At 49.3% G+C, this 27,293-nt stretch overlaps 11 protein-coding genes and 1 non-coding gene across 12 annotated transcripts; 7 read left to right on the forward strand and 5 right to left on the reverse strand.

The window, feature by feature from the left end:
- Positions 1-127: 127 nt before the first annotated feature.
- On the reverse strand, positions 128-584 carry An09g05050 (uncharacterized protein; the record flags this gene model as incomplete). Its single annotated transcript, XM_059749815.1, has 3 exons — positions 128-184; positions 352-417; positions 504-584. The coding sequence occupies 3 exons, from the start codon at positions 582-584 to the stop codon at positions 128-130; spliced, it is 204 nt and encodes a 67-aa protein (XP_059601431.1).
- A 2,047-nt stretch (positions 585-2,631) lies between these two features.
- On the forward strand, positions 2,632-4,317 carry An09g05060 (uncharacterized protein; the record flags this gene model as incomplete). The annotated part of the gene is made up of 1 exon (XM_001393781.1): positions 2,632-4,317. One exon carries the CDS (start codon positions 2,632-2,634, stop codon positions 4,315-4,317), a length of 1,686 nt encoding a protein of 561 aa, XP_001393818.1.
- A 266-nt stretch (positions 4,318-4,583) lies between these two features.
- An09g05070 (uncharacterized protein) lies at positions 4,584-6,341 on the forward strand (the record flags this gene model as incomplete). The annotated part of the gene is made up of 1 exon (XM_001393782.3): positions 4,584-6,341. One exon carries the CDS (start codon positions 4,584-4,586, stop codon positions 6,339-6,341), a length of 1,758 nt encoding a protein of 585 aa, XP_001393819.3.
- A 1,334-nt stretch (positions 6,342-7,675) lies between these two features.
- On the forward strand, positions 7,676-9,634 carry An09g05080 (uncharacterized protein; the record flags this gene model as incomplete). The annotated part of the gene is made up of 5 exons (XM_059749816.1): positions 7,676-7,811; positions 7,910-7,972; positions 8,054-8,492; positions 8,560-8,676; positions 8,764-9,634. The coding sequence occupies 5 exons, from the start codon at positions 7,676-7,678 to the stop codon at positions 9,632-9,634; spliced, it is 1,626 nt and encodes a 541-aa protein (XP_059601432.1).
- A 285-nt stretch (positions 9,635-9,919) lies between these two features.
- Positions 9,920-9,991, reverse strand: tRNA-Arg (TCG). Its single transcript has one exon. It is a non-coding gene; the product is annotated as a tRNA-Arg (tRNA).
- A 97-nt stretch (positions 9,992-10,088) lies between these two features.
- Positions 10,089-11,216, forward strand: An09g05100 (uncharacterized protein; the record flags this gene model as incomplete). The annotated part of the gene is made up of 2 exons (XM_059749817.1): positions 10,089-10,593; positions 10,663-11,216. 2 exons carry the CDS (start codon positions 10,089-10,091, stop codon positions 11,214-11,216), a joined length of 1,059 nt encoding a protein of 352 aa, XP_059601433.1.
- Positions 11,217-12,145: 929 nt separating this feature from the next.
- On the reverse strand, positions 12,146-15,247 carry An09g05110 (uncharacterized protein; the record flags this gene model as incomplete). Its single annotated transcript, XM_059749818.1, has 6 exons — positions 12,146-12,517; positions 12,579-12,849; positions 12,906-14,065; positions 14,133-14,494; positions 14,558-15,011; positions 15,116-15,247. The coding sequence occupies 6 exons, from the start codon at positions 15,245-15,247 to the stop codon at positions 12,146-12,148; spliced, it is 2,751 nt and encodes a 916-aa protein (XP_059601434.1).
- A 1,345-nt stretch (positions 15,248-16,592) lies between these two features.
- Positions 16,593-18,110, reverse strand: An09g05120 (uncharacterized protein; the record flags this gene model as incomplete). Its single annotated transcript, XM_001393786.3, has 1 exon — positions 16,593-18,110. One exon carries the CDS (start codon positions 18,108-18,110, stop codon positions 16,593-16,595), a length of 1,518 nt encoding a protein of 505 aa, XP_001393823.3.
- Positions 18,111-19,179: 1,069 nt separating this feature from the next.
- An09g05130 (uncharacterized protein) lies at positions 19,180-20,491 on the reverse strand (the record flags this gene model as incomplete). The annotated part of the gene is made up of 3 exons (XM_001393787.1): positions 19,180-19,983; positions 20,043-20,214; positions 20,283-20,491. The coding sequence occupies 3 exons, from the start codon at positions 20,489-20,491 to the stop codon at positions 19,180-19,182; spliced, it is 1,185 nt and encodes a 394-aa protein (XP_001393824.1).
- Positions 20,492-21,046: 555 nt separating this feature from the next.
- Positions 21,047-22,120, forward strand: An09g05140 (uncharacterized protein; the record flags this gene model as incomplete). The annotated part of the gene is made up of 2 exons (XM_001393788.1): positions 21,047-21,118; positions 21,182-22,120. 2 exons carry the CDS (start codon positions 21,047-21,049, stop codon positions 22,118-22,120), a joined length of 1,011 nt encoding a protein of 336 aa, XP_001393825.1.
- A 423-nt stretch (positions 22,121-22,543) lies between these two features.
- Positions 22,544-24,074, forward strand: An09g05150 (uncharacterized protein; the record flags this gene model as incomplete). The annotated part of the gene is made up of 8 exons (XM_059749819.1): positions 22,544-22,595; positions 22,652-23,034; positions 23,136-23,220; positions 23,343-23,431; positions 23,490-23,706; positions 23,775-23,854; positions 23,916-23,961; positions 24,043-24,074. The coding sequence occupies 8 exons, from the start codon at positions 22,544-22,546 to the stop codon at positions 24,072-24,074; spliced, it is 984 nt and encodes a 327-aa protein (XP_059601435.1).
- Positions 24,075-25,631: 1,557 nt separating this feature from the next.
- An09g05160 (uncharacterized protein) lies at positions 25,632-26,899 on the forward strand (the record flags this gene model as incomplete). The annotated part of the gene is made up of 5 exons (XM_059749820.1): positions 25,632-25,929; positions 26,011-26,097; positions 26,181-26,411; positions 26,506-26,688; positions 26,754-26,899. 5 exons carry the CDS (start codon positions 25,632-25,634, stop codon positions 26,897-26,899), a joined length of 945 nt encoding a protein of 314 aa, XP_059601436.1.
- Positions 26,900-27,293: the final 394 nt, after the last annotated feature.

Here is a 27,293-nt window from a genome sequence, read left to right on the forward strand (position 1 = left end):
GGGAGGAGAGGGATGGGAGGGCTAGGAAGTGAATCTTGTGTGGTGGGAAATAAGTCATCTATCTCTGGAAGGTCTGTTCTACATGTGTAAGTGAGTAAGAGGTTTATTGTATCGATTATAGTCCTCGTCAAGAGTCTTTATTCAATTCAATACTCCCCAATATTACAGTAATATGTACATCCACCTATGGACAGGTAGTAGCAATCATCCCCAACTCAAGCAACCCAGCAGCTTATTTACTGGCAAGTTCCAGTGCTGGCATTCTCCTCTTGCTATAACACGCAATCATCCCGTTAGCTCTATCCAGATGCCCGAGAGACCAAAGTATGAGAGTGGAGAAGGGAAACTCACAATGCAAAGTCCACTGGCACAGTTGCCCATGCTTCCGTCCTTGTTGCAGGTGGCGCCGGAGGGAAGCTTTAGGATTCTCTCGTTAGCACTCAGTCACAGCGAGTATAGGTATCAGGCAGATATCAAGTTAAAGAACACAGGTAATAACATACAGTAGAAGTAGCGGTGTTAGCGGCGGGAGAGGCAAGAGCAATGCCGAGGAAGGCGAGAGTAGCGAAGATGGAGAACTTCATTGTGGTGGTTTGTGGTTTGGTTTGCTTGGAGAATTGGTGTTATTGAGTAGAGTAGTTGGGACTTCTGGTAGAGATGAGTGTGATGGATGGGACAAGAAGGTAGGTTGGTAGGGGGGCATTTATATGCTTCTCTGAGGCGCAATTCACGTGAAGCGGATAAGAATTATAGTCATATCCTGGTCCAGACCAAACCAGGTTATCCGGAGTAGGTAGGAGGAGGAGGAGGAAGCATGGCAAGATGGTTACGCGCGTGCTGGGGGTGGGGAAGGGTAAATGGTTCTGGAACTATTGGGGAGTGATCTGCGGAGGATCAAGTGGAGATCATCAGTCAGGGGTGGCTTTCTGTCAGAAGTTAGAATTGTGTCCAATGATGTTCAATGGTTATTCCTTGAGCATGCAGTGGGTGATATGGCATTTTGTGTTGGGAGAGGGCGCGTCGTGGTGTGCGTGAAGGTATGTACATGGACATCATCTTCAGAGGTGGTCAAATGACGGGTTGCGGGAATTGTTGGTATACTCTTTCGGCGTGACGTTCTGTCCAATTCGATTATCCCACTTACTAAGTTTCTATTCAAGGATACACTTAGTTACTGACTATGAACCAGTTGATGTTTCCCAGCACGATCTTCCCTCCTATCCGGCAATGATCTCCCTTGGCATACATAATCTCTCACGTTGGCTCCACAACCCACTATCCCTAGCGGTCGGACGGGTCAATAAACCAATGTCCATCGTCAAATATTTATCCGGTCATTATTTGGCGTGTAACATTCAATCGTAGGCTCGTCGGCTAGGGATAACAGTATAACGCGGTGGAGAAATGTTTGATCGATCGTTCCTGTGACTGCGTGGCTGGAATATTCCATGGATAGCCACTAATATAGTGCATGTATCCGCCTTGCTCCGATAGGCATAATCGCTAAAATAAGTCATAGACTATGCATCAAGCTTGTGCGACATACGCTAGGCATATGGGTTTGTCTGTAGAGCTGCGTGGCAAGACGACCTCTAGTAAAAGTCTCGTCTTGCTGGGCTCTCCCTGATTGTAGTGTGTCCGCTTCTTGAAAGTCCAGTATGCTCGGCACGTCTCGGCGGCTATGCTCCTGTGCCCTTGCCTTCGATGTCTAATCTCAAGAGTGAGGCGGACGTCAGGGTGTAAATGATCGACATTTATTTTCACTGCCAGTTCGTCATTTTACAGGTTCAAGCTGTCACTTCCTGGTCGCTCTCAATAGCCTGAGATCCCTGTGACCCTGTAAGCTTCCGTTTCTTGATAGCAAACATGTAGGATAGCCTTATCCTTGCTGTTCCTGCAGGTAAAGCTGTTCAGAAAACCCACTGGTTTGTGATTGCACCCAACTGTAGTCATTAGTCATTGATTTGCAGAGAGAGCAGATGGATTCGGAACTGGACTGACCCTAGTAAATGAAATATTACGTTACATATTAACATTCAGATTAGAGCCATTGAATATCAGCCATTAGGGTATCAACTAATTTGTACACGAAGCATTTGCACCACTTAGTGTGAACCTTGATTAACTACTTGCTTTCCGGCTGTTTATTAATTCGGTAGCCAGAGATCGACTGTATATAGCAACTACCAAGGCTTCCGCTTCGTTCAATTTGTAATGAGCCTGTCGCAGACGATGCAAGGTCAATCTCATCAAATATTATTACTGGTTGGAAAATCAAGGTCTGCCTGTATGCAATGCCAGGATGCCAGATGGCATTCTGTCCGCCTCGGTCTATCATTTCAGCCATTCCTATCAGCATGGGTCAACTAGGGATGGAGCGCTCACAAAACAAAAGGATACTCAATTAAAGTTAAGCTAGCGTTGATTGATTGATTTGGAAACTGTTGTGGTGTGATAATGAAAGGGGGGTGAAATGAGTGTGCTACGTTGAAGCTAAAGCGGGCGTGTCGGGTACCTGCCTTTCCGAACGCCGATGCTGAAGGGCTGCACCTTCCGGATTGTCTCACGATAACAGTAACAACATCCATCCGTTTCACCGCCATTACTTTTCCATCCACCTAATTTGACATCATGTCCTCTGCTCTGGATCGCTCCAGTCGACCACCCATTGGAAGTATACGTCGAAGGACGAAAAAGGCGTGTGAAACCTGCAAGTTGCGTAAGCGGAAATGTGACGGTCATGAGCCATGCTCATTCTGCCTCAAATACGAATATGACTGCGCGTACGAGGCTCAACCACGGAAGAAGCCATCAAGGCCAAGCATTGCAAGGCCTTCGACCAAGCCCCTTGAAAGGGCATCCTCTCCAGCACTTGCGGCAAGGGCTGATGTCAATCAACAGCAGATGGAGGCGAACTCAGGCACGGCATTCCCTCACTTTTTGGGAAAGAGCTTGAACCCGCAGAACCCTCCAAAGGTGCACGGCTTCAGCTGGAACCTAGGGCTTCGACATGAGCCCATACAACAATTCGCTAACATCTCGAGCCTAGTCTCTAAAGATGAGATGAGTGCTCTTGTTGGCCATTATCTAGAACGTATACACCCCATATATGCTGTTCTCGATCTTGATATGCTAGAGAAAAAGGTCGGACTGCGCTGGGATAATTCTATCACTTTTGACAGCTATGATCCAGTTCTTTGCGGTGTTGCGGCCTTGGGATCGCTTTACTCAGGCGATAATGGACATAGGAACGAAGAAGCGCTGGTCCAGTGCGCAAAGGAAATCTTGGAAGCAACCTGTACTATGAATAAACCACTCATACACCATGCTACTGGATGGGTCTTACGTACCCTCTACCTGCGAAGCACCGGCTGTCCTCATACCTCATGGATGGCCAGCTGCTCTGCAATGCACATCATCGAAGCAGCAGGGGCACATCAGGATCCAGGGATGATCTCTCTGGTGTATTCTGACACGGCGGATGTTGGTGTCGATGAAGAAAGTCAGCGCAGGCTATTTTGGGTTGCGACGGTTCTAAATACGTGGATCTCGTATGAATATGGCAGGTCTCGCGTCATCTTACGAGGCATTTCCTGCAAGCCACCTGTGCCACGAGCGGGAGATTTGACTGCGGAACTGGTCTCATTGTTCCAGATTTCTCAGCGGCTGGATCCCGATCAGAACAATAGACCTTCAGACCTTGAAGATGTATTATATCACGTCCAAAGTCTAACTCTTAGCCACGATGCCTTGGTTCTGTCCCAAGCTAATCTAGCACTTACGATATACCGTCGTCTCCGTGTGGCTGCTTCCAGTATTTCAAACGATGTCATAAACTGCGTCATTCGAATGGGCAGTGACGGTACTGCTGCTGCGGTCCGTATGTCTGAGAATCGCAGTCCTTGGTGGCATGTTGCCAATGTTCCCTTTCAGTTTCTCTGCATCTTGCTCGCAATAGATTCTAAGGAGTCATTGTCACACGTGGGCCACGCCATGCGCTCATTCAAGACTATTGGGAGCCACTTTAATACGCCTACTGTCCACATCGCTATAGAGACCGTCGATTCCTTAATCAAGCTGTTACAAAGGAAGAAAGAGCGGGAAATTAATCTTCTAAGGGATAGCATCCAGGATCAGGACTCAGGACCGTTTGAACGAAACTTATCATCTACGCAAGAGTACGGTTCGCCATTGCAAGGAGGCTTATTCGATGGAAACAATCTAGAAATGATAGACTGGGATTGGAACGCCTTTTTCGATGCCGAAATACCACTCTTTGACGACAGGGGGCATGGCGGGCAGATGAGGTATGGGTAACGGTCGTTGTGACCGTCATGCTAGGGAGATAACCACAGTACTCCCGCTTACAAGGTCCAACAATTACTAGCAGGACATTATTACCCATGCGTTGATCTGGCTACCCACATGCAAACACTTCACTATGCTTTCGGATGAAGATTATCGCTACGTTGCAAAGCGGGAGTGGAAAAGGCGGGTGGTGCGGAAGAGCGGATAAAGCGGATACTGCTATACGCATGGTATATCTGCAATATGATCAACTCTAGCTGTCCAGTTCAACATGCATGCTCTGGACTGATCTTTCAATTCCTCTTGCCTTCAATATGCAGTCCTTCCTTCAGTATCGACGTCTGCGCAGACACCTACACGAAAGTATCAAGATACACGGCCCCGCTGCCGCTGGAGATCCTAATTCACAACCATCTGGTGACATCCTTGAAGACTATGAAGACGCTCGGCTCGACAGGCAACATTTAGCGAACCGTCCAAGCGCTGCTGTCCCTTCCTCTTCTCGTAACTCCATCTCATCGCAAGGAATGCCTGGGGTGGTGCTGCAGAACGGGCGAAGAGTGACTGTGCCAGGCGTTAGCGTTCATTCTGCAACCGATGTTGAATTCACCAACGGGGAGGCTATCTTCATAGTGGGATTCGATGGTCCAGGCGACCCATTCAACCCGAAGAACTGGCCTGTGAGACAGAAATGGACGACGTTAGGTATTGTTGGCACAACGGGCTTTCTTGTGGGGTGGGCTTCCTCGATCGATTCTGGAGTCATCAAACAGGGAGAAGAGGCGTTCGGGGTCAGTGAAGTGACTGAGTCTCTTGCCACTGCGCTTTATCTAGTTGCATTCGGATTTGGATCTCTTGTGGCAGCACCTTTCTCGGAAACTGTGGGACGCAACCCCGTCTACCTAGTGACCTTGTCACTTCTTATGATTTTCATCATGGCCTCCGGTCTATCTCCAAATCTAGGCGCCCAGTTGGCATTCCGTTTTATTGCTGGGCTATTCGGATGCACGCCGCTGACTACATTCGGTGGGAGTATGTCGGACATCTTCGACCTTCTAGATCGTACATATGCCTTTCCGGTGTGCTGTGCGTTGTCTTTCTTGGGGCCTTTTCTCGCCCCAATGGTCGGTGCGTTCATTGGCCAAAGCTCTGTCATATCCTGGCGTTGGTCAGAGTGGACATCTCTGATACTTGCTGGGCTTATTACGGCCTCTATCTTCTTCTTTGTACCCGAGACCTACGGGCCAGTACTTCTGCAGTGGAAGGCTCGCCAACTACGCACCATCACCGGCGACCCTCGTTTCATGGCCGAGATCGAATTGCGCCAAACCACCCTACCCATCCGATTAATGCATAGCTGCTCGCGCCCCTTCAAGCTATTCTTCCAGGAGATTATGGTAGCTCTTTTTACGATGTACTTGGTGGTCGTATACATCGTGCTTTTCGGCTTTCTAACGGGTTACGAGTTCATATACGGTCGCACATATGGTTTTTCACAGGGCTCAGTGGGACTGACATATATTGGAATGAATGTGGGATTTTTGATTGCACTCGCCATTGTTCCGCATGTCTACCTATCTTATAAGAGACGACTCCAGACAGCCATCGCTAGCGGCAAACCCAGTCTACCACCCGAAGAGCGACTCTGGTTCGCCATGTATGGCGCACCGTGGCTTCCGATATCTCTTTTCTGGATGGGGTGGACCAGTTATCCGTCCGTCTCGTACTGGTCACCTCTAATTGCATCTGTGGCGTTCGGGTTCTCGGTGCAGGGCATTTTCATAAGCAGCTATCAGTATTTGATCGATACGTATGAGATATTTGCTGCTAGTGCTCTTGTGAGTGCGACATTCATGCGATATATTGCCGCAGGAGCTATGGTTATTGTGTCCATTCCAATGTACACTAACCTGGGTGTTCATTGGTCGCTTACCCTGCTGGGATGTATCTCCCTACTGATGACGCCGGTCCCATACATCTTCTATAGATTCGGACATGCTATTCGCCGAAGGAGCAAGTCTGCCGCAGCATAACAGACTTCAGGTCATTGCTCTATACGGTGAGCCATAAAGATTCAGCATCAATGAACTAGCACGAGCATGCTCAATACCTACAGAGCATTAGGAATATGGGATATCGGACGGTTATGTAAGATGCGGTAGATAATATAGATGTTAGAACTAAGTGATCCTTCATAGTGCGCGCCCATGCACATTGTCTGTTCATACTATGTCTAGCGTAACCGAAAGGCGCAGTACAGAGAAAGTCGTTGGCCGATCGCAAAAGCAAGAGCCGACCGACGGCCTGGCAATAAGTAGGCGGAGTACCACAAGTCCATACCAAATAGGACACAAGAGACTTGAGATTGGGTTTGATATGCATATCCAAAATCAAATTGCATAGTAATATATATATATATAATTTTTTTTATACTCTAATGTCATCCAATCCACAAGTGCTAAGTATCAATCATAGTCGATTTCTCCAAGTTGAACGGTTGCGAAAATAGGTTCCTGTCATTGCTTTCGTTTGGCTTGGCTCTTTGTGCTTATTTTGCCGATGTCCAATAACGTGACATACAAACAGTTACTATAAAGTGTTTGAAGATCCAGCTGTCACCTGAAGTATGTGGCTTTCTGTATATCAATGTTGGTTTTTGCTGTCGCAGCCCCACACAAGACTCGAGGCAAAAGCGGTATGGCAAGAAATTCTGGAAACGGAAGCCGTTTTCTGACGGGGACCAAAAGTGGGACGCACTACTCCCTATTCTAGTATCGATTAGCTTTCCCACTGACGGGCATCTCTTTCGGCTGACAGTTACAGACTCGCCCATTACTTGTGCATGAGAAAGTGTATTACTTGGTGTACCCATTGTGATAGCTGTTTTAGAGTTCAGCGAGGAACCTGTCCATGGAGCCAGCAACAGGAAAAGCACGAAATGGACAGCACTGGGCTTGATAGCCAGCCGTGCCCGAGCAACTCTGGCACGCGCTGGGTCTTCGGATTCGTCGGATAAGGATCCAGGAGCCAGACTGTGCAGCCGCTAATTCCTCCCCGGAAGGAGGAATCGTGATCCCCCGTTTAATGACAGCCACTAGCCATCGCGTCTGTTGTGCTATAGCCTATCGCGGCCGCATGTCCAATCGCCGGTTCACCAGGTGGAGTAAACCATCCCCCAACCCGGGCTGGTTCTGCTTATCAAGCACCAAGATAACCACCCCCAGCTTGCTTATATCGGGGTCGCCGCCAGTTCATCATCCTCTTCGCGACGATTCATGCAACGCCTCCCACATTAATTCCCACGGCAAACCCAGTATCACCCGGAGGGCTGTCTTGGGTGAACTGCTATCGCCTAACCACCATAATCATGGTTTACTCAACGCTGTCTCCTCCCCTGGACCTGTCACATCACTTCTCCTCGGTCACGAAGAGACGGGAGGCGAGCGAAACAAAGAGCCTGTATAAGTACTTTTTCATCCCAGGCATTGCGAACTTGGCTGGTGGTGCGTTTTCTCTCCTGCTTGCTAACTTCCTGGCTCTTGCTTCGGGCATAACACGGCGGTTGCACTTGTGCCACTTTGTTAACCTCTTGCGACATCAGGCCTGCCAAATGCGTCATACTTCCCCTATGATACCCTCGAAGCTACCGTTGCTCATCCTCAGCGTTTCCCCGCCACCTCCGACAATGACCAGATCAAGCCCCCCAGTGGCTCCCCTTCAACGGAGCGCAGAATCGTCCCGAAAGAAAGCCCGACTACCAATCTCCTGAAGAAAATTGATCTTACCACAGCCCTCCAGTATGGAACAGCTGAAGGCCTCCCCGTTATGGCCGATTTCGTCCGGCAGTTCACTCGCAATCACCTCCACCCGAATGTCCCCTATGCCGGCGGCCCTGGCACCCTTCTCACGTGCGGTGCCACCGACGGGTTTTCCAAGGCCATTGAAACCTTTACTAACCCGTGGGACCCTCGTCGGGATTGGATCAGTCAACGTGAGGGCATACTATGCGAGGAATTTGTGTACATGAACGCAATCCAAACCGTGAAACCGCGGGGCCTTAACATCGTTCCAGTAGCCATAGATGCGCAGGGTATGCTTGCGCATGGTAAAGGAGGATTGGCCGACGTGCTTGAGAACTGGGATTTCAAGAAGGGCCGTCTCCCGCATCTGATGTACACAATTACGTAAGTTCAAACCTCTGTAGCAACACTTTGCTGGCATGTTGGCTAATGTTGCCTTATCTGGTTGCAGTATCGGCCAAAACCCGACGGGCGGGACCTTGTCGGTCGAGCGCAGGAGGGAGATCTACGCTCTCTGTCGACAATTCGACATCATCATCATAGAAGACGATCCGTACTGGAACTTACAGTATCCTTCTGCAACTGCTATGGAGGCCGGATTTCGAGGATCAGATGCCGTAGATGTAATTCCACGCAACTACAACGCCCACGGCAGGTCCTCCGGGTACGATTTTCTGGATTCCTTGGTGCCATCGTATCTCTCCGTTGATACAGACGGGCGTGTCGTGCGTCTTGACACCTTCTCGAAGACCATAGCTCCTGGTTGTCGCTTAGGATGGATTACCGCTCAGCCAGCTATAATTGAACGCCTGACTCGTCTCACCGAGACATCAACTCAGCAGCCATCAGGTTTTGTACAGGCCATGGTGGCCGAACTGATTGTGGGTCAGCAATCCGAGGATGGCCAGAATGCCACAGGTGCAAGTAAGAATAAATCTAAAAAGAGCGAACAAGCCTGGCAGATGGACGGCTGGGTTCGCTGGTTGGAAGGCCTCCGTGCGGGATACGAACAACGCATGACGACAATGTGTACAATTCTCGAAGAGGGCAAGTACCTCATTGACTCCGGTAGCGCATGGGACGATGCACAACCCATGGCAGAGGATGAGACCGCCTGGGAAGTCCTGGATAAGATGCAGATGTACGAGTTCTCCTGGCCCACCGGCGGTATGTTTGTGTGGGTCAAGGTTTGCATCGAGACGCACCCCTTGCTTGAGAAGTATGGCCCGGAGAAGCTGATCCAAGCTTTGTGGCTGCATTTGATGCAAAAGCCGTATTTGTGCCTTTCGGGTCCCGGAACCATGTTTGCTCCTACAACGGAGCTTCTGGACCGGGCGCAGACATATTACAGGTTGTGCTTTGCGGCGATGCCTGCGGAGGATGTGTTGGGCATTACTCGGAGGTTGGTAGATGGATTTCGCGCGTTTTGGCAACGGAAGAATCTCGATGGCTTGGATGATGAGGAGATTGCTCTTAGTAGGCTGCAGGCAAAGGGTTCAGGCAACTTGTTGGGTTTGGGCTGCTAGACTGGGTTGCTTGAATATACCATGCAATCTACATTCATTATCTTGGACAGCGATTATATACTATTTTGGTTGGCGCATAACTTTCATAAATTGATTCACCTACGCACGACGGAAGCCGCCCTAGAGTCTATGAAAAGAAACACAATCGTTATCTAGCATCAAAAGAGTATATATGTCATTTGATTTTATTTAATTTTTATATGCAGTGGTCAATCACTGCTCCAAAAGAATCCAAAAAGTGGCGCCGGTAAGGAATGCGGGGCGGGTTACCCAAAAAACAAAAAGCGACCCCACTGGGACTCGAACCCAGAATCTTCAGTACCGAAAACTGACGCCCTACCATTGAGCTATAGAGCCAATTCTACAATAACTTTGGTACAACTAAGATTGACATCAGAACCAAACATCGGAATAAATCCGCTCCATCGCATGATAACCGTCATGACCCAGCGCAATGCGCGATAATATCTTGAAACCCCGCGGCATCAAGTCAACCATCGTCCCCGCTGCCACCCAGGGCTGCCCAGCCTTACCCTATCCCGCAAAAATGGATTCGGCCCTCGAATCCCTGCAGAATACCGATCTAGCGGAAGAAATTGAAGCCATCAATGCCATCTACGAACCGGACACCCTCACCATCACTAACACCTCTACCTCGACCGGCCCCTCAACTCTCGATCTCGGCGGCTCCGGCTCCTCAGACTCTTCTCCTCCTTCAACAACAATAAAGCTTCAACTTCCGGAACACCCTCACTTGTCCTTCCTCCTCGGATTCAACTCAACATATCCCGACACCCCGCCCAAAATCCTAGGAACAGCATCCACAGCCTCACGAGGAGAGGGCAAGCTCGCCGTCGATGTACTAGAGGACATTCTCAGCCGCACATACCAGCCGGGTGCGGTATGTCTATTCGACCTGATCAATGAAGCCGTCCAGGCATTCACGGAGCTCAATATTGGTGGCAGCGCTACAACCACCACTACCAACAACAATGACACAACTTCCCACACCCAACCTGCCTCCGAAGAACTCAACACCGAAAACGGCAGCCATCAACCGCTAACCACAAGATCAACAACCCCCGACCATCACACATTTAACCTCACTAGCCCACCGCCATGGATCCTTTCCGACGTCATCACGGAAAAGAAATCCGTCTTCGTCGGGCGCGCAGCCCACGTCACGAGTCTGGACCAGGCAAAGGCGTTCCTGGATCATCTGCTCGCGACGGAGAAAAAGGTTGCGTCCGCGACGCATAATATCAGTGCGTGGAGGATTCGCGAGGTGAAATCATCTACTTCTACTGCTGGCGGTAGTAAGAATGGAGAAGCTACAGAGATGATTGTGCAGGATTGTGATGATGATGGGGAGACAGCTGCTGGAGGTCGACTACTGCATTTGATGCAGTTGATGGATGTTTGGGATGTGGTGGTTGTGGTGACGAGATGGTATGGCGGTGTGTTGCTGGGGCCGGATCGGTTTCGCATTATCAATGCGGCCGGAAGGGATGCGCTGGTCAAGGGGGGTTTTGTTAAAGAGAAGACAGCTGGGGAGAAGGGAAAGAAGAAGGGAAAGAAATGATTGGAAGCATGGTGGGTGGAGGTGCTATTGCTTGTGAATTGGGTAGGCCCGTTGTGGTGCACTCTCCTTACGAGACGCAAAATGGTCCGCGGAGATTTGGGGAATCGATGACTCCTTGAACGGGCCGGTATGCGTGCGGTTAGTGATGTGCGCTGTCGATAAGTCCTATGGTCTGATTCGATAGATGCCCTTGGATAAAGGTGGCCTGCGTACTCGTACATATAGGCTTGAGACTCGCAGTTGCGAGGTTGGCGTCTTCGCAAATGGGATGGCAGGATATACTACCCAAGTATGCGAAGGGCGAGCTATTCAGAAGCTCGAAGGACTACTGATAGAGGAGATTCCACCTGAGAGGAAGTCAAGATGAAAGACCTCGCAGGTGGAGAAGCTGGGAGAATTAGCTACTGTCTTCGGAAAGAAGCTATCTGTATTAGAGGGAACCATAGAATATCCTGATGACAGCTTTGCAACGTCACGCCGCGGAGGGATAGAGAACCGTCTTCGTTGCTGCTCTACTGTGTGTACACGCCACCTTCCCGTTTCGGTCTGCACTGGTGGCATATTTCGATTTCTGGACTCGACGTGTGCTCCCATCGCCACAACTACTATATTCAGCCATAACCCTTCTGTCCACCCTCTTCTTTCTTTCTTTTCTGGCCTTTTCTTATCTTCTCCCTGCTTTGTATCCTCCTTCCATTTAGAATGCGTCCCCTGCTACAATAGTGATATCTCTTGTCTTATACATGATCATCGCGCGCAAGAAGAATATTACATTCTTATATCAATACGAGTATGTTTTTACTAACCGTATCACATATGAAACATCTTTGCTCAGGAATGTTCCCGCTAAGATTATGCCCACTATCCAGACTATCTTCCCATTATTCAAGAGGTAATCGGACTATCCGAGAAGACGCCCCTAGCTTTGATCAAAGCATTCCGCGCTCGTTCAATGCGGCCCGGAGAATCTTATGCAATGCAAAGACATTCTCTTCTGCCATCATCGTATGATGGGAGCCAGGAACATCGTGGAACCTAACCGACTTGGAATGCTCTTTCCACCTCATGAGGTGCTGTTTGAGCCAGACATCCTTGTCTCGACCAACAGAAAGCAGCGGGATGGCGTAAAAAACATCCATCACCTGCACAGTTCCAGAAGGATCATATGTATGGGCTAGCTCCTGGAGCTTGGACGACAACATCGCCCAGTCTCGGATCTTTCCTTCGTCCATGGCCAGCTCCTGGACGCGCTCTTTATCGGAGACTTTCATGATGGCTGGAAGGACCTCGCTTTGGGGGAGCTAGAAGTGATGATTAACAAGAGTCTTACTCGAACAATATTACCTTATAAATATGACTCACCTTGTGCATATCAGGAGACATACGATGGGCATCCTCTTCGGTAATGAACCCGAGGAAGTATACGAGATGAAGCAGCGACTCGGCATAATCCATCTCTCGGATATGTTTCTTGATATGTGGCGGAAGGTTGAGGCTACCAAGGAAGCCGACTCTATCGCCAGAAGCCTCGACCTTTTTGGCGGTTTCGAAAGCAATCATGGCGCCGTACGAATACCCGATGAAAATGTACGGTCCTTCCGGCTGAAGCTCTCGGATGGACTTGAGGTAGACACTAGTACGGTCATCAGCTATGAGGCTTCTATGACGGGGCGGTCTCAAGAGTCCTACTCTGTCATTTCGTCGATAGTGGTAAACATCTTTTCACCTGGATTAAAACCTGGGGCTCGAAAAGCGTACACTTTTCGGTCAGCAAAGTACTTGCTGAAGTTGAGGAACACAAGGACTTCGCCCATTCCGGGGTGGAAGAAGAAGATCGGAGGAGCCTTTGATGGGCCGTCCTGCAGCTGCACAATCGGGTCATATGGCTTGGGGCCTTTCTGAAGATCCTGAAGCATAACTGCCAATGCTTCGATAGTCGGGTTTTGCAGGATCGTGATCATTGGGATTTCTTCGGTTAGGCCGAGACGAGTCTCCACGATCCTCTTGTATCGAATTAACCGGACGCTATTCACTCCCATGTCATAAAGACTGTCGTCCACACCAACTTCGGACATATCAAGGCCAAATTCGTCTGCAAAGATCCCAGCAAGCGTCTCTTCCATGTCGTTCTGCGGGGCACGCTTGGATCGTGCACGATACGAAGAAGCTCTTTGTGCGGCAAGATCTCTGTATGTGCTGAAACGACCTTCTTCATACTGCTGCTTGAGCTTTGTGCGAGGGAGCTTTCCCAGAGAATTTTTGGGAAGCAGCTCTACTGGGAGTGGTATGATATCCACTGGCTGCTTGGAGCAGTAAAGAGCAGTTATTCTGGATATCGAATTAAGAGTTTCGAGGAAGATTCTGTCGTCTTCAGTGCCTTTCTGGCTCGAAAGGTATAGGACAATGACATCTTCACTGTCTGCATTCTCAAGCCAGGATGAGACAACCACCGTATACGAGGGGACAAGCCCTTCCAGCCCGGCTGAGTCTATGGCATTCTCCAGCTCATGAGAATAAAAGTTGATTCCATTGATGATGATACTGTCCTTGGACCGTCCAGACAGCACAAGGTTATCCCTGTTATCGATGTATCCAGTGTCACCAGTCTTAAACCAGCCGTCCTCGGTAAAGGCAGCCTTGGTGTTCTTGTCGTCGTTGTAATAGCCCTTGAAGACCATCGGCCCATACAACTCCAGGTTTCCATTCTCGCCACTTCTCACCGTCTCCCCATTTTCATCGGTGATTCGCATCTGCAGTGTGGGCGTTGTTTGCCCCACAGAGCAGAATTGCAGCTTAGCCTTCTGCTCAAGTTCGGGGAAGCTGTAGTGATAGTGGATGCCTGCACAAGTCTACCAAAGCTCAACAGTATTAGTGGGCCAGGTCCGCCAATTGCATATCTCATACGGTGCCGCTTACCTCTGTCATACCGAAGGACGGATGGAGGACATTCTTGGCGGCTCCCATCTCGACCAACTTACGGTTGAATATGATGCTCGTCGATGTGAGATTGGCTTCACCACCTGAGAGCACAATGCGCAAGTGACTCAAGTCCAGATCAAGTGCACGAGGATCCCGCTCCTGTTGGGCCTCGATGGCCTTTCCTACCAGGGCCACGAGGAAATTGGGGGCGAAAGCGTTCGTGACAGAATATTCTGCCATCTTCTCCAGATAAAGAATGGGGTTCTCCAGAACCGTCACGGCTGGGAGATGAATCTGATGGCAGCCCCTGGATAACGCGTGCATGTGCATCTCCATGAAGCAGGCAACATGATCAAACCCTACGACGAGATGTTAGCCGCGCCTCATAGGGTTGGAGAGTCACAATTGAGAGGCATTTTTACCAATCCAGTTCAAAAAGACGTTGTCCGGAGTGCTTGAAAGTGCCTTCCACTTGGCTTCAATCGCGGCGAGTATTTGAGAGTGGTGCAGCATCACCGCTTTGGCATTACCTGTACTGCCGGAGGTGAGCAGTAGCAGCGCAAGGTCTGACGAAGGGCTCGCAGGTTGATAATCTGCAGATTGATCTGCATTCGAGGCCAGATCCTCGATGAAAAACTTTTGAGAGTCATCAATGATACTCAAGTCATCTGTATGCTTCACACTGGTGAGGACATTGGGTCTCTCTAGGAGCCTCTGAAGGTGAGTTAGATGCCGTTCTCGTGCCACTGGGTCTACAGCTAGGGGAGTAGACACAGCTGGAACGCATCCGGCTGCAATGACAGACCAAAACCATATGATGTTCTCTTTGTGAGTGTCAAAATGGACCAGGAGAACCCGGTCAGGCACCGCGACTTTCTTTTCAACTAAAGTTTGAGCATTACGCTGAGAATTATGCGGTCAGCAAAGCAAACATGAAACCACCTGCTGGGACTCATGGTACTGATGCGGGTGGATGTTACCTTGACGAGGCGCCAAAAATCGGGGTAAAGGATTGTCTCCGGTTGGTCCTTACCAACACTATAGAAGACGAAGCCTTTAGACGGCGAATACTCGGCCGCCTGCTCCAGATATGTCAGGATTCCAGGCGCCATTTGGAACGATGAAGAACAATGCCAATGATTCTGTGATTCTCTTGGACCCTAACTAATATGATGACAGCGTAAGAGCCCACATGTTGAGATTGAGCAGGATGGCCCTGGAATTTATAAACTGACGGATAATGCTCGTATCCCGGACAGCTGAGCTCTACAGTCATGACAATTTCCAGATGGAGTAATACCCGGCCCTATCGCTCGAGGTATGAGTCGTGACGACATGAAGATTCATGATATCCCGCTGTGGAGCCATCGATACGAACCCCTGTCTGGCTGGGTATGTAGTACAAGATCTGGAGACAAAGTTCAAAGATATCTCCTTGGCGCTCACATTACTATTGTTCCTTGGCAGCTTTGTGTGGTGCTAATATGTGATGATCAATAGGCTCAGTTTCCCTGATAGTCACTCAGGTTGTATCACCGTGAGGTAAAATGCAATAAGGTTAGGTGAGATCTCCAAGGCCCACACGGCATTGCCTAAATGTGATTGCCTACGCCCGGAAACGGAAAGGGCACAAACAAAGCGGATAACCGGCAACCGCTTCTAGGCTTTTCAGCTCGCCTAGTATGCTCACCGCGCTCTAGCCGATGGTCTAGAACAGACAGCCTTTGCCTGCAAAGTCCATGACAGCCATGCTTTTTCAGATTCCCGATAGCTACTGCTTGACACATGTCAATCGCCCGTGGTCTCGTCTCATTGCCAAGCCGTCTGTCGTGACAAGCATTGAGGGTTGAGACAACCTTCCGCGAAATCCCAACCGCCAAGGAATTCAAAGTAGGACCTACTGTACCCTCTAGTCAGCGAGATAGTAAAGGTCTATGGGGTTTCTAGAGTTGCCTCAACAGCAGCTGTTAACATCCTTGGCACGACCAAGCAGAAGCTTTCTCGGATGCAACATCGGAGGATCAAACAATGAGTCAACAGATCTGGCCTTTCTAAAACCATCGTTGCTGGAATTCTAGTTTCACACAGAGGTAAGCACTCCCCGGCCTTCCCCCCGGTGCGGGGATGCACTACCTTTTAACGGAATAGCTCTTGATCTGGAGGGAAACATGGGCTGCTCTCCTGTATGTGTGATATCTATTGATATTGAAGCCTCTAGTCTACCCTACCGATTAAAGGCACTCTGCAGAATGCTAGTGATATACGCAATTCCCTCCGCTCTATAGGTATCTGGTTCAACATAAGCCAGTCCAGTCACATTGACATCAAAGACCATATTTTGCGGGGTTTCTGTTGTGTAGACAGGCCAGTGGATATCCGTCACTAGCAGAGCAGCGTGTCAGCATCCTTCCTTACCCTCAAGCTCCTAAAGCAGTGTCCAGAGGTAGGTGGGGCAAATCACTCACTATTACTATAATTCGGATCCAAATGATTAATAAAGCTCACCCACATCCGTGACATCATAGTCGATAGTTGTGGCCAGGTCACGCTGTCGTTTCCCCGTTCATCGCCCAAACCATCATAATTATGGAAACTGAAGGGGACTTCATAGCCATGCGCGGCTCCATCTAATGGCCCTAGTGTCATCACGTTCCAGTGATACACGTAGGCAGGTACATTCCAGTGTGCCAGCCACTGGGTTGTCACGCGGCGAGGCGCGTGCATGAGCAGATCGCCGAGGAAGGCAGCCACGCGCTTCCACTGGTAACCGTATGACGGTGGGGGACGACCTTGAAGGGTTCCCGGAATACCAACGGCTGGGTCATCTGGGTACAGGGATGCAATGGTGAGAGCGCTGGTATAATTGGTTCCGTTGGCTTGGACGAGGGAGACAAATTGGTCGGTGGTATTATAGCCATGAGGGGCATACTTGGTCCCTTCGTCGAAGTTGGTGCCGATAAGAAGCGGGGTTTTGGCGAATTGGCCAGTCTGGAGATTAACTATCCCCGAGGCTCTGAGGAAATCGCCGTCAATGACGGGATGATATCCTGCCCCAGCGACGAGGGAGCTGTTGAAGATGGAGCTGAGGACGTCGGTGGGAACTTCACGGAGACAAGTAAGGGTGTTGGAAGAGCCGGTGCAGTTGGTTGCGTTGACGACGGCATCATAGTATGGTTGTGCATCTTCGGCGCTCATGTATGCTGCGAGGGAGGGTACGGAGCCGCTCTCGGCGATCCCGGCACGGAAGATGCCATCATTCTGGCCGTCGTATGCCACTAAATGGAGACCGACGCTGTTGGCACCGGCACTTTGGCCCCAGATGGTGAGCCGCGACGGGTCGCCGCCGAAGGAAGCGATATTCTCTTGGAGCCAGTACAGAGCGTGCCGTTGGTCGCGGAGTCCTAAGTTGGCGGAGCCTTCGTCGGCGACTTCCTGGCTATAGAGGAATCCCCATCCCGAAAGGCGGTAGTTGACAGTCACGCCAATGATGGGAGATTGCATCTCCTGGGATTGTTGGACGATGTAGGAGAGGTTGTAACGGGAGTCGCGAGTGCCTCCTTCTGCGAATTCTCCACCATGCATCCAGAAGACGACGGGCAGCTTCGCGCTTGAGTCGATGCCGTGAGGTCGAATCACACTGAGAGCGAGACAATCTTCGGAGACTACGTCGGTCCAATACCAGTCGTCGCTACCATAACCGATACATTCATTGTAATAGGCTGTTGCATTTCGAGTGCCAGTCCACGTCGTGTTGAGCGGTTGTGGTGGACGGAATCGTAGCTCACCAACCGGAGGCTGCGCATACGGTATGCCGAGGAACAAGTCCTGATTGTACGTGGGATTATAGAGACCCTCGTATGTGCCATTGCGGACTTGCACAGTAGGAGCGGATGTCGGTGTATCGGCATTCTGTGTAGAAGCGAGTGTGGGCAGTAATGAGGCCGCAAGTAGCGGCAAGAAGACAGAGGAAGCCATAAATATCGACGGACTATCTCTGAAACCCCCTGATGTCAAACCTCTCGGAGGGGAAGAGGTGGGCCTAAGATATTATACAAATTGATCGGTTCCCACACGCCATGCCATACAGTGTTTCCGACATTCTTTTGAGATGAGGGGATATGACAGTCCATTGTCGACGAAGCTGAAGCTGAAAACAGACAATGGCCCCGTGGGGGTGTTGTAACTATGGTGCCTGTGCTCAGGGGTAGGAGCAAGTGATAGACAGCAGAGGTAACGGTGGTAAACCACCACATTCACAGAAACACTACTCTCTGTCCGATGAGCTTGGAATTCTACGGAAAGGGCAAGAATGTGTAAAGGTTCGGGCAAGCATAGCAACTGTCTTGAACTTTAACACCATGCGGAATGCTATCGTTCAGTCGCGATGTAGCTAGTGGTCGCTGATTGATTGCGACTTTGGTGAGGTGATGAGGGGAGGCCTTTTTTTTTTTTTTTTTTTTTTTTTTTTTTTTTTTTAATCTCTTTTCTTGCGTTGGCTGTCCGAATGCATCTTCTTTTGCTGTGCGTATTAGGCGACTGATTGGGTTGTAGAGTTACTCTGATTCTATGGGATTGGATCAATTTGTCAAATTCGCTGGTTGCTAAGAATAGACACGATGCGCCCGGATTTGGCACCTCCGGGGAGGAAGAGAAACAGAGGAGTAAACCATGTATCATATAGAAGGTTTTCCCCGTGAAGAGGGTTGGATTAAGAGCCCTATCGGTCGATGTAACCTCAATTCTTGATTTACCCCATGGATGTTTTGGGAATTTGGATCTGATCTACATCGCCCCCACAACGGCCGGAAACGATGGTTGTCTGCATTTAAAGTTGGCAACGCGCCGGTTGAGCCGACTTTGAGGCCGACCGGCTCAAGTTAATCCACGGGTTTTCTTCGAGGAAAGAAAGAGAAAAGGACAAAATAGACTTCTGCCGGCGTTATATTTGACTAATAGCTAGTTGCATTATGTACTTGATCTCTCGGATAGGCGAGTCTGTTTGGAGCCGAGATAATCAAGATCCCCAAACTCAAAACGTTATCTGCTATGCGTAGTAGTAGCAGAACGGTCCAGACAGAGGGTTCATCAGATCGGCAAATCTCAGCGGCTGAGAGATAAACCCAAAATTAAGCGAATCGTCCAACGTCATGTTTGCAGAAGGTGGGTCATCGCCTCGGGTTGAAGTGCCCCAGATCGCGTTTCTTCTTTTCGCAGGATCCAGCCCTTGCCAGATGGTCCAAACACGGTCAATCTGGGCATGATGAAGCCAGAACATCGGCTCGGCCGGACTGGTATCTATGTCTGCCAAGACACTTCCAACAGTGAGATGGCCTCCACCATGGACTCCATAACTGAAAGGAGCAGTGGGATCAGTGAAACGTTGATCTGCCTGCATGACACCCTGAAACCAATCAATCGTATCGTACGAGAGAATCAATTTCGTAGTGTTGCGAAAGGAGTTAGACATCCGAGACACGGAGGGATTCACATCTCGCGATAAGCAGCGTGGATTATACTCCAAGTTGTATTGGACCGGTTGCTCTCCAGGAGCATCAATAGGGCCCATGTGCACAGTGTAATTGGAGAAAGGGCCCCCATATACGCACCCACCCCCAGTCCCGGCTGGAATGGTTATATTTTGAGATGCCCAGTAAATGCTTGTCCGGTTCAGATCTACCCCATTAGTCCCCATGCTGTAAAGATCACCATTGAAAAGGACAGAGTCTTGGGGGTTCTCCGCATCAAGTCCCCATTCCCAGTAGGGAAGAGTGCCGGTATAGTTGCACTCCACCCTCAGGGCGTTCTCAAACGCGTGAATGAAGAACCGATGCCACGCGAGAAAATCAGCCTACATCATAGCACTTCAGCTCATGGTTCGATATCATTTGCGTACTGATCGATACTTACCGTCACATGGATGTGTTCCGTTAGATTGATGTGGGTTGCTACGAACTCATCATACCGAGTTTTTACTCCCTGAAAGGTCTCCTTTTCCTCTGCAGAAATATTTGTTGGACGGCTCTGCATGCACGTGATAGCGTCAGTGAATTCCTTTCTTGCATTCGGAGACAAGCTGCGCCTACCACAGATGTCAGATGTTTGATTTGTACCGTGTTCCAAAGTTTAAAGCACGCAGAATGAACCTACCATTCTCTGCGGATCTGAGCGTCCTCCAAACGACAACCATTGGCTGTCAGAGACTCTTGCTCCATGTTATTCAGGGCATTGTCGGCAATTTGCTGTAATGCGACACCATTGTCGAGGTCCTGTTCAGGGAAGCCAGTGGATTGGTTGTACAGAGCCCTGGCCGATGGCCAGGAGGACAAACACACCAGTGTGAGCCACTTGAGCTGCATGAGTGGCTGTATGAGTGATCTGCCTAATGGTAGGCCCAGTACTGCTTGATATAGGCGCGCTGAAATTGCCAGAGGGACCCGCAGATAGCATACAACTTTTACCAGTTGCGGTCATCTGAATCATTGATTCGCACCCCACTATTTTCATCATCTTGACTATCATTGCTATGGATTTAATATCGACTGGACCCACTAATGCATAGAGACAGAAAGTCTGTGGCAAGTGGCAGCGTACCGAAGCAAGGGATGGTGGAAAATAGTGGCGAATGAATGAATGAGGAATGAACGAGGAATGAAGTCGTCTAGAAATTGAAGGATGGTGGGCCGTAGCAGGTGAGTGTCTTCCCCCTCCTGGACTACTCATGGCCTTGTGCTGCTTTCTTAACTACCCTGTGCTTTTTTGATTACCTTTTCTGCCTCTTCTCCTTGGGAGTGGTTCATGCTTTCTGCTGCTTCGACCCTTTCCAGCCTGATAGTCTCGGAGCCCAGTTTGATGCTTCAGGGCCTCCGGTATCTCATCTTAGACACAGTCGTCATACCCCACTCCACATTCCCATGGCCGTAAAGTATGCCAAAGACCAGCCTCCAGGCTTCTCCAATCGCATGGAACGGGTGGCTATTGTTGGCGTAAGTCAGAACATAGATCTTGGCAATCATCACATCTTTGGTACTGACTCGGATGCTTCATAGGCTGGTGGCTCCATCGGTCATTATATCGCTACAGAGCTTGTCAGGACAGGCAAGCACACAGTTACTGGTTTAACCCGGTCAGGCAGCAAGAACAAGTTGCCGGAAGGCGTGAAGCCTTTCTACATCGACTACGATGATGAATCAACCCTTGTCAAGGCCCTGCAAGACCAACAGTTTCTCATAATAACCATGTTTGTCATAGCACCACCGGATACTCAGGCCAAGTTAATTCGAGCAGCAGCCAAAGCCGGCCTCCCATATGTAATGCCCAATGCCTATGGGTCCGACTTCACCAACGACGCTTTGGCCAAGGAGACTCGCAGAGGAGACGTGATTCGCAAGTCTCTCCAGGAAATCGAGGCCACAAATGTCTGCTCGTGGATCGCGCTCGTCTGTGGCTTCTGGTATGAGTTTAGTATGGCTCGGGGAGCGGAGTGTTTCGGGTTTGACGTGCAGAGAAAGCATCTCACCCTTATTGATAACGGGAACACTAAGATTAATATTAGTACTTGGGATCAATGTGGCCGTGCAGTTGCCGCTCTATTGAATCTGAAGGAGCTGCCGGATGGTCCAGGCGATACAAGCCCAACAGTGAACACATGGAAGCACAGGCCTCTGTACATTGCTAGCTTTACGATAAGCCAGAGGGACATATTCGAGAGTTGGAAAAGGGTCACCGGCGATAAAGACGAGGAATGGACTCTTGAATACGCGCCAAGCCACGAACGGTATGCTCAAGGCCAGGAACGGTTGAAGAAGGGTGACAAGCTGGGATATGTTCAAATGCTATACACGCGGCAATTCTACCCCAATGGGGACGGTAACTTTGGAGAGAAGCATGGCCTGGCTAATGATGCCCTGGGATTGCCCCGAGAAAATCTCGATGAATGTACCAAGCGTGTCAAGGAGATGATTGAAGGCGGCTTCGCTTATCACTGATACATACATCATAGTTGTAAACCAAGAATAGTACCAAGAATTACGAAAAAAATATAAAGCGAAAATGTCCTCATTACCGAGAGAAAGCAAGATGAAAAATGAACGGAAGATGAATCCGCCCATTTAAGCTTTGGCAATGGTAGCATACATCATTGAATCGTTGAAAATATTTAGTTCCGATGAAACCTTGCTTGCAGATCCATGGATCGGGACCGTTAACAATATCCGTTTTCGTGCTCCGAAGAGATTCAAGAGATAATCATATCACAATTGTTTACTGCGCTGTCAACTACCCCATCTACCGAGCCAGAATTTCTAAATAGGAACAGAAGTAAGCATTTCATTTCTTCTATGAGCAGCAAATCCATGCAAGCGCTATCCCCGTAGACTTTCCTGCACGACATTATTCTTGTTTATCGCATCATGAAGTCTCTCCTTTTAGGCTCAGCTTTCTTGCTGGCATCTTTCATCCACGGTCCGTGACTCCCCTATTCCGAGTCTCACAAGTTCAATTCTAACTCCTTCCACCAGCGCACCCAGGACCACATGCCCAACCCGATCCCGTCCACTTGGCGCGCCGTGGCGCACTGGCGAAGAGATGCTCCGACACAGTCGGCCTCATGAAGAGGAAACGGCATGCAATGCGCCGACGGGCGCTCTCGCCCTCTGAGGACGACGGCAGCGGCACCACCACGTACACCATCACGGCTGATGCCCCCAAGTATGATTTCTTGAAGAATGACACCTGTATTTTGACGCCTGAGACTAGCACGGGGCCCTACATTTATCCGCGGAGTCAGGTCCTGCGTCAGGATATTGTGGAAGATCAGGTCGGGGTGCCCTTTGTCTTAGACATTGGGCTTATGGACATTCATACCTGCGAGCCCTTGTCCAATGCATTGGTAGATATTTGGGTGAGTTCACTCTACCCCGGTTCTTCCCTGTCGTTCACCAAGCTGTTTGATTGGCACGGGAGTAATTGGAAGAGTAAATGCCGTTCTAACCTCAGGAATAGCAGTGCAATGCTAGTGGATCGTATAGTTCTTTCACAGGCTTGGATCCAGATATCCCATTTCAGGACCAGTACTTTGAAAGCACTGGTGAGCAACTCCCCGCCAAAAATGAGGGCGAAAGTGATACCTCAGTAATACCCCCCTTTGCTCCCCTGACGACGTCTTCCAAAGAATGTTCTTATCATCTGACGGAAAACCTAAGTTCCTAGCAACGGACAATACAACTTGGCTTCGGGGCATGTGGCCGACCGATGACAATGGTGCAACCAGCTTTACTTCTATATTCCCCGGATTCTATGTGAGGATGCACGCCCATTAATCAGTATTGGACGCAAGCAAGCTGACAATCTCCCCAGACCAACCGCGCTATTCATGTCCACCTGCAAGTGCATACTGACTGGACTATCACCAGTAATGGCACCATCGGTGGAAGTCGAACGGTAAACACGGCACAGTTGTTTTTCAACGAAGATGTAGCTACCCAAGTCATGGCAGTGCCGCCGTATGCCTATCACACCCAGATTCCGCGGAAGCCAGTATCACAGGACGGGGTCTGGTATGAGGAATCGTTGAGTAAGCATAATCATGTCTGTTTCAGTTTGATTTCTGCTGAGATGCTGACTCCGTGGCCTGATTCACAGCGGGAGCCATGACTATCATGGACACGGAGCCTCTGGATGGCCAGGATTATGCGAACAGAGTTCTGGGATACATTACCTTGGTAAGTGGGAACACTAATCAGAATTGGACCCAGCAAGATGCTAACGATGCAAACCCTTCAGGGCGTGGATACAACCGCAATTCATAATGGCACCACTGAAAATCCCAGTAAGTTGCTTCTTTCACATACCTTTCCTTACCTTACCTTTGGTGAGGTAGTTGTAGATAATGGCTAAACGAGTCTCCCAGATCCCTCTATTCCGACCAGTGCGAGTGCATAGAGTGAATTGGGTTGCCGAGTTGGAAAAGATTGTACAAGAGATATTTTTTTGGGGGGGCTAGTTTGATAATTCATTGTCGAGCATGAATGAGGATGGATGTTAGACTAACACGGATTTATCTCGGGAAACCATGCCCTTACTCTAGTAAACACCACAGCTTGGCATTCCCAATATTCTTTCAGCTATCAGCCTGCAAGCATCCCTCTAATTAAACAGATCTCCATTATCAGTAAAATGCCCAGACGCCAACAACATGCGGCAAATTATTCCCTCAATATGGTGCCTGCCCTGCAAAGTGGCGATGGGCTTGCTGAGGGGAGGGTCCAAGGCAATCATTAGCCAGCATCTCCAACACAACTCTGCACAAGGTAGAAGGTCTAGACAACGTTCCAATGACCAAGCCAGGAGTTCGATCCAGAACACCAGCAGTCCACATTCATTACCGATGATCCCGTTGTATCCACTGTCAGATGGCCCGAACCACACAACCCATTCCAGCCCCATTCAACGTTCTGCAAAGGCTTAGGCACTGTAGTAATGTAATCGCCAACATTCTTCTATATTATGTTATATGTTCCTCACAATCAGACAATACTAATTTCATTTTACTGCATGATAAATTACTCAGACTATGTAGTTACACATAGTGTCCCACCATTCCAAAGTCAATTATAGTAGAGTAGTATTCATTACTATCATCACAATAATCATCATCCCATCCATCATCCACCGCAATCACCCCAACATCAACAAAAACAACAAATATCAACTAAAGCAGGCAACAATATTAACAATCCATCCATAATTTAACTCCCTGACTCAATTTTCAGACGCCCCCAGACAATAAACATAATTCTTCATCATATATTAAAAACTAGTATCGAAAATCTTCTCATCAACCCCTTCGCTTAGCTGACAGTCGCGATCTCCCGCCGGCGTCCCCTGTTTCAGATTGATTTCCTGACCACCCACCCCCCGCAATTTCAATCTCAATGATTCTCGAAACTGCCGAAATCCTTTCGGGGCTTCCGGAGTTAGTCGTACTTACTATCTAGGGTCTACGAAGTAGAGTAGTACTTTGTTGAATTTTTTTTACCTTTTTGATGGGTCCAGTTCGTGTTTTGATGATGATGGGGTGATGGGTTTAATTTGCCAAGTTTTTTTTGGTGATGTGATTAATAGTTTTTGTGGGGTTGACTATTGCTGGGTTTGGAAGGTGATTAGTTAGTAGCTATCGGGATCACATGCTTGGAATTTTGGGTAATGGTATAGCTGGAGCTGTCGTTGTGTGTTGAGTAGATAGGTCTCTTTTTGATCTGGTATAGATAGAAGTTGAGTGAGTTGGGAATAAAAGTACTGGAGGCGATAGACGACGTCATAGGACAGCAGCTTGGCTATTTACTACTGCGTACTAATCTGTTTCGTTTATTGGTTTATGGATTGGTGTGCCTGACCTGATCTATGCAGTCACTTAGGATCAACTCTTACCTAAATATATCGCGCATACTATTGACTATTAGTAGTAGTCATGTGTAACCAATGATGCATCGAATCCACATGGCGCACACAGTGGGCGGCTATTGCACAAAGAAATTGTTGACTCGCAGCGCGTCTACGCTTTCTTTGATCCATGATCCCAGCAACGAAGAATCCAGTAAATGGTATCAACGTGTAGCAATTAGATCACGGAGCCAGCCGCCCTCCGACATGATGAAAGGAAGCCAGAGAAAGAAAACGGTGGGAGGGAAAAGAACCCCACCGATCCAACCAAACTTTTGCGCCGACAGGGTCCGTCCATGCGGGGATCATGATCTGAACCATGGCGCAGGAGGTTGGATGTTTACTTTGTGTCCTGGTTGGGTCAAAAGTCGGCGGCTGAGGATTGCCAACATTCCCTGCCACTTGCATACGGAGGTTTTTGCTTCCTTTTTTTCAGGCCCGGAAAAAAAAAAAGGGTATGGATTGTGTGGTGTAGTATGCTTTGCTCTATACGGGGCAGCGGGATGCAATAAGATTTTCACCGGTAAGACATGGACGGGCATTTGGTTCGCCACCGAAGCGCCAAGTCGGCACACACGCTCATGGCTGGGTGGAAGGAATTGCCAGGGGAGCTTGGGATTGGGCTGAAGGATCATCTTGGAGATGGAGATGTATTCTTAGTTTGGTTTTTCTGTGGTCGAATGAGATATCTCATGGATGGTCTCGCCCATGCCATCTCTTACAATCGGGTCCTGTTGAGCCTGACAATGAAAGCCTCCCGGTCAATGGGGACAGGAATGATGACAGGAGAGCAAACTTCTTCACAGTATTTCGTATGCGTGGAATGTTGGAATCATGGTAGAGGCGAAAAAAAGGAAAATTTGTTTCGCCTGGACTCACAATTCGCTGCTGCCTTTTGGAAAGAGTCATAGAAATGCATATCTTTGCTCAGTGGCTGCGAGGCTGTGTCCATCGCCCCACGTCGGCTTCATCTTCCGCAAAGGCTGCAATGTAAGGGCAGGGGACCTTCGGCCAGTGGGCGGGTCACACTTGATCAAGCCGAATGGCGAGCTTTGGAGGCTCATTCGCCGAGCAGAAAGAATGATCGGAAGGTGTGGAAAGGGCGAGATGACCGGTCGGACAACGTTGTCTAACTACTTACTAGGCTGGCGGATGATACTTTTTGCTTTTAGTTTTTAGTTGGAAGCCGATCAATCAGAGCGAATCCGCGACCTGCAGGCGTTGATTGGCAAATGCCGGCGCCAACCGCCTTGGGCCCAGCCAATGAAACGGCGGGCCGGGCTGATGGTGCGACGGATGGGCTGGCAGGGGGAAACATTTACTGAGATTCTACACAGTAAACAGAGAAATGCGTCGTTAGCCGAAGTCCCAGGTTCCGCTGCGGGCTTGTTTCATCTTTGGGCTATGGAGTCCCTTCTCGTCAGGGACCACTCAGGGTCCATCTACCCTCCACCAAAACTATGTGTCCCACGACTCGACATGCAACCCAATTCACTGTCTGTCAATCTTCTCCCCCTCCCCACTCACACGCATCTTGACTTTCGGTGCGCGCCTACTAACAGCCTGTCTCGATCCGTCCAGTCTCCTGGATACCTGATTCACCGTCATGGCGCCTCAAACAGTCCAAATCTTAAGTATATAACACCCCCCAGGGCTGCCAGTGCTGCTCCCTTTTCTTCTTTCTCTTCTTCAACCACGCTGGAGCGTTCAGTCCTTTCT

The sequence above is a fragment of the Aspergillus niger genome (genome assembly GCF_000002855.4).
Source record: "Aspergillus niger supercontig An09".
Taxonomy (NCBI): domain Eukaryota; kingdom Fungi; phylum Ascomycota; class Eurotiomycetes; order Eurotiales; family Aspergillaceae; genus Aspergillus; species Aspergillus niger.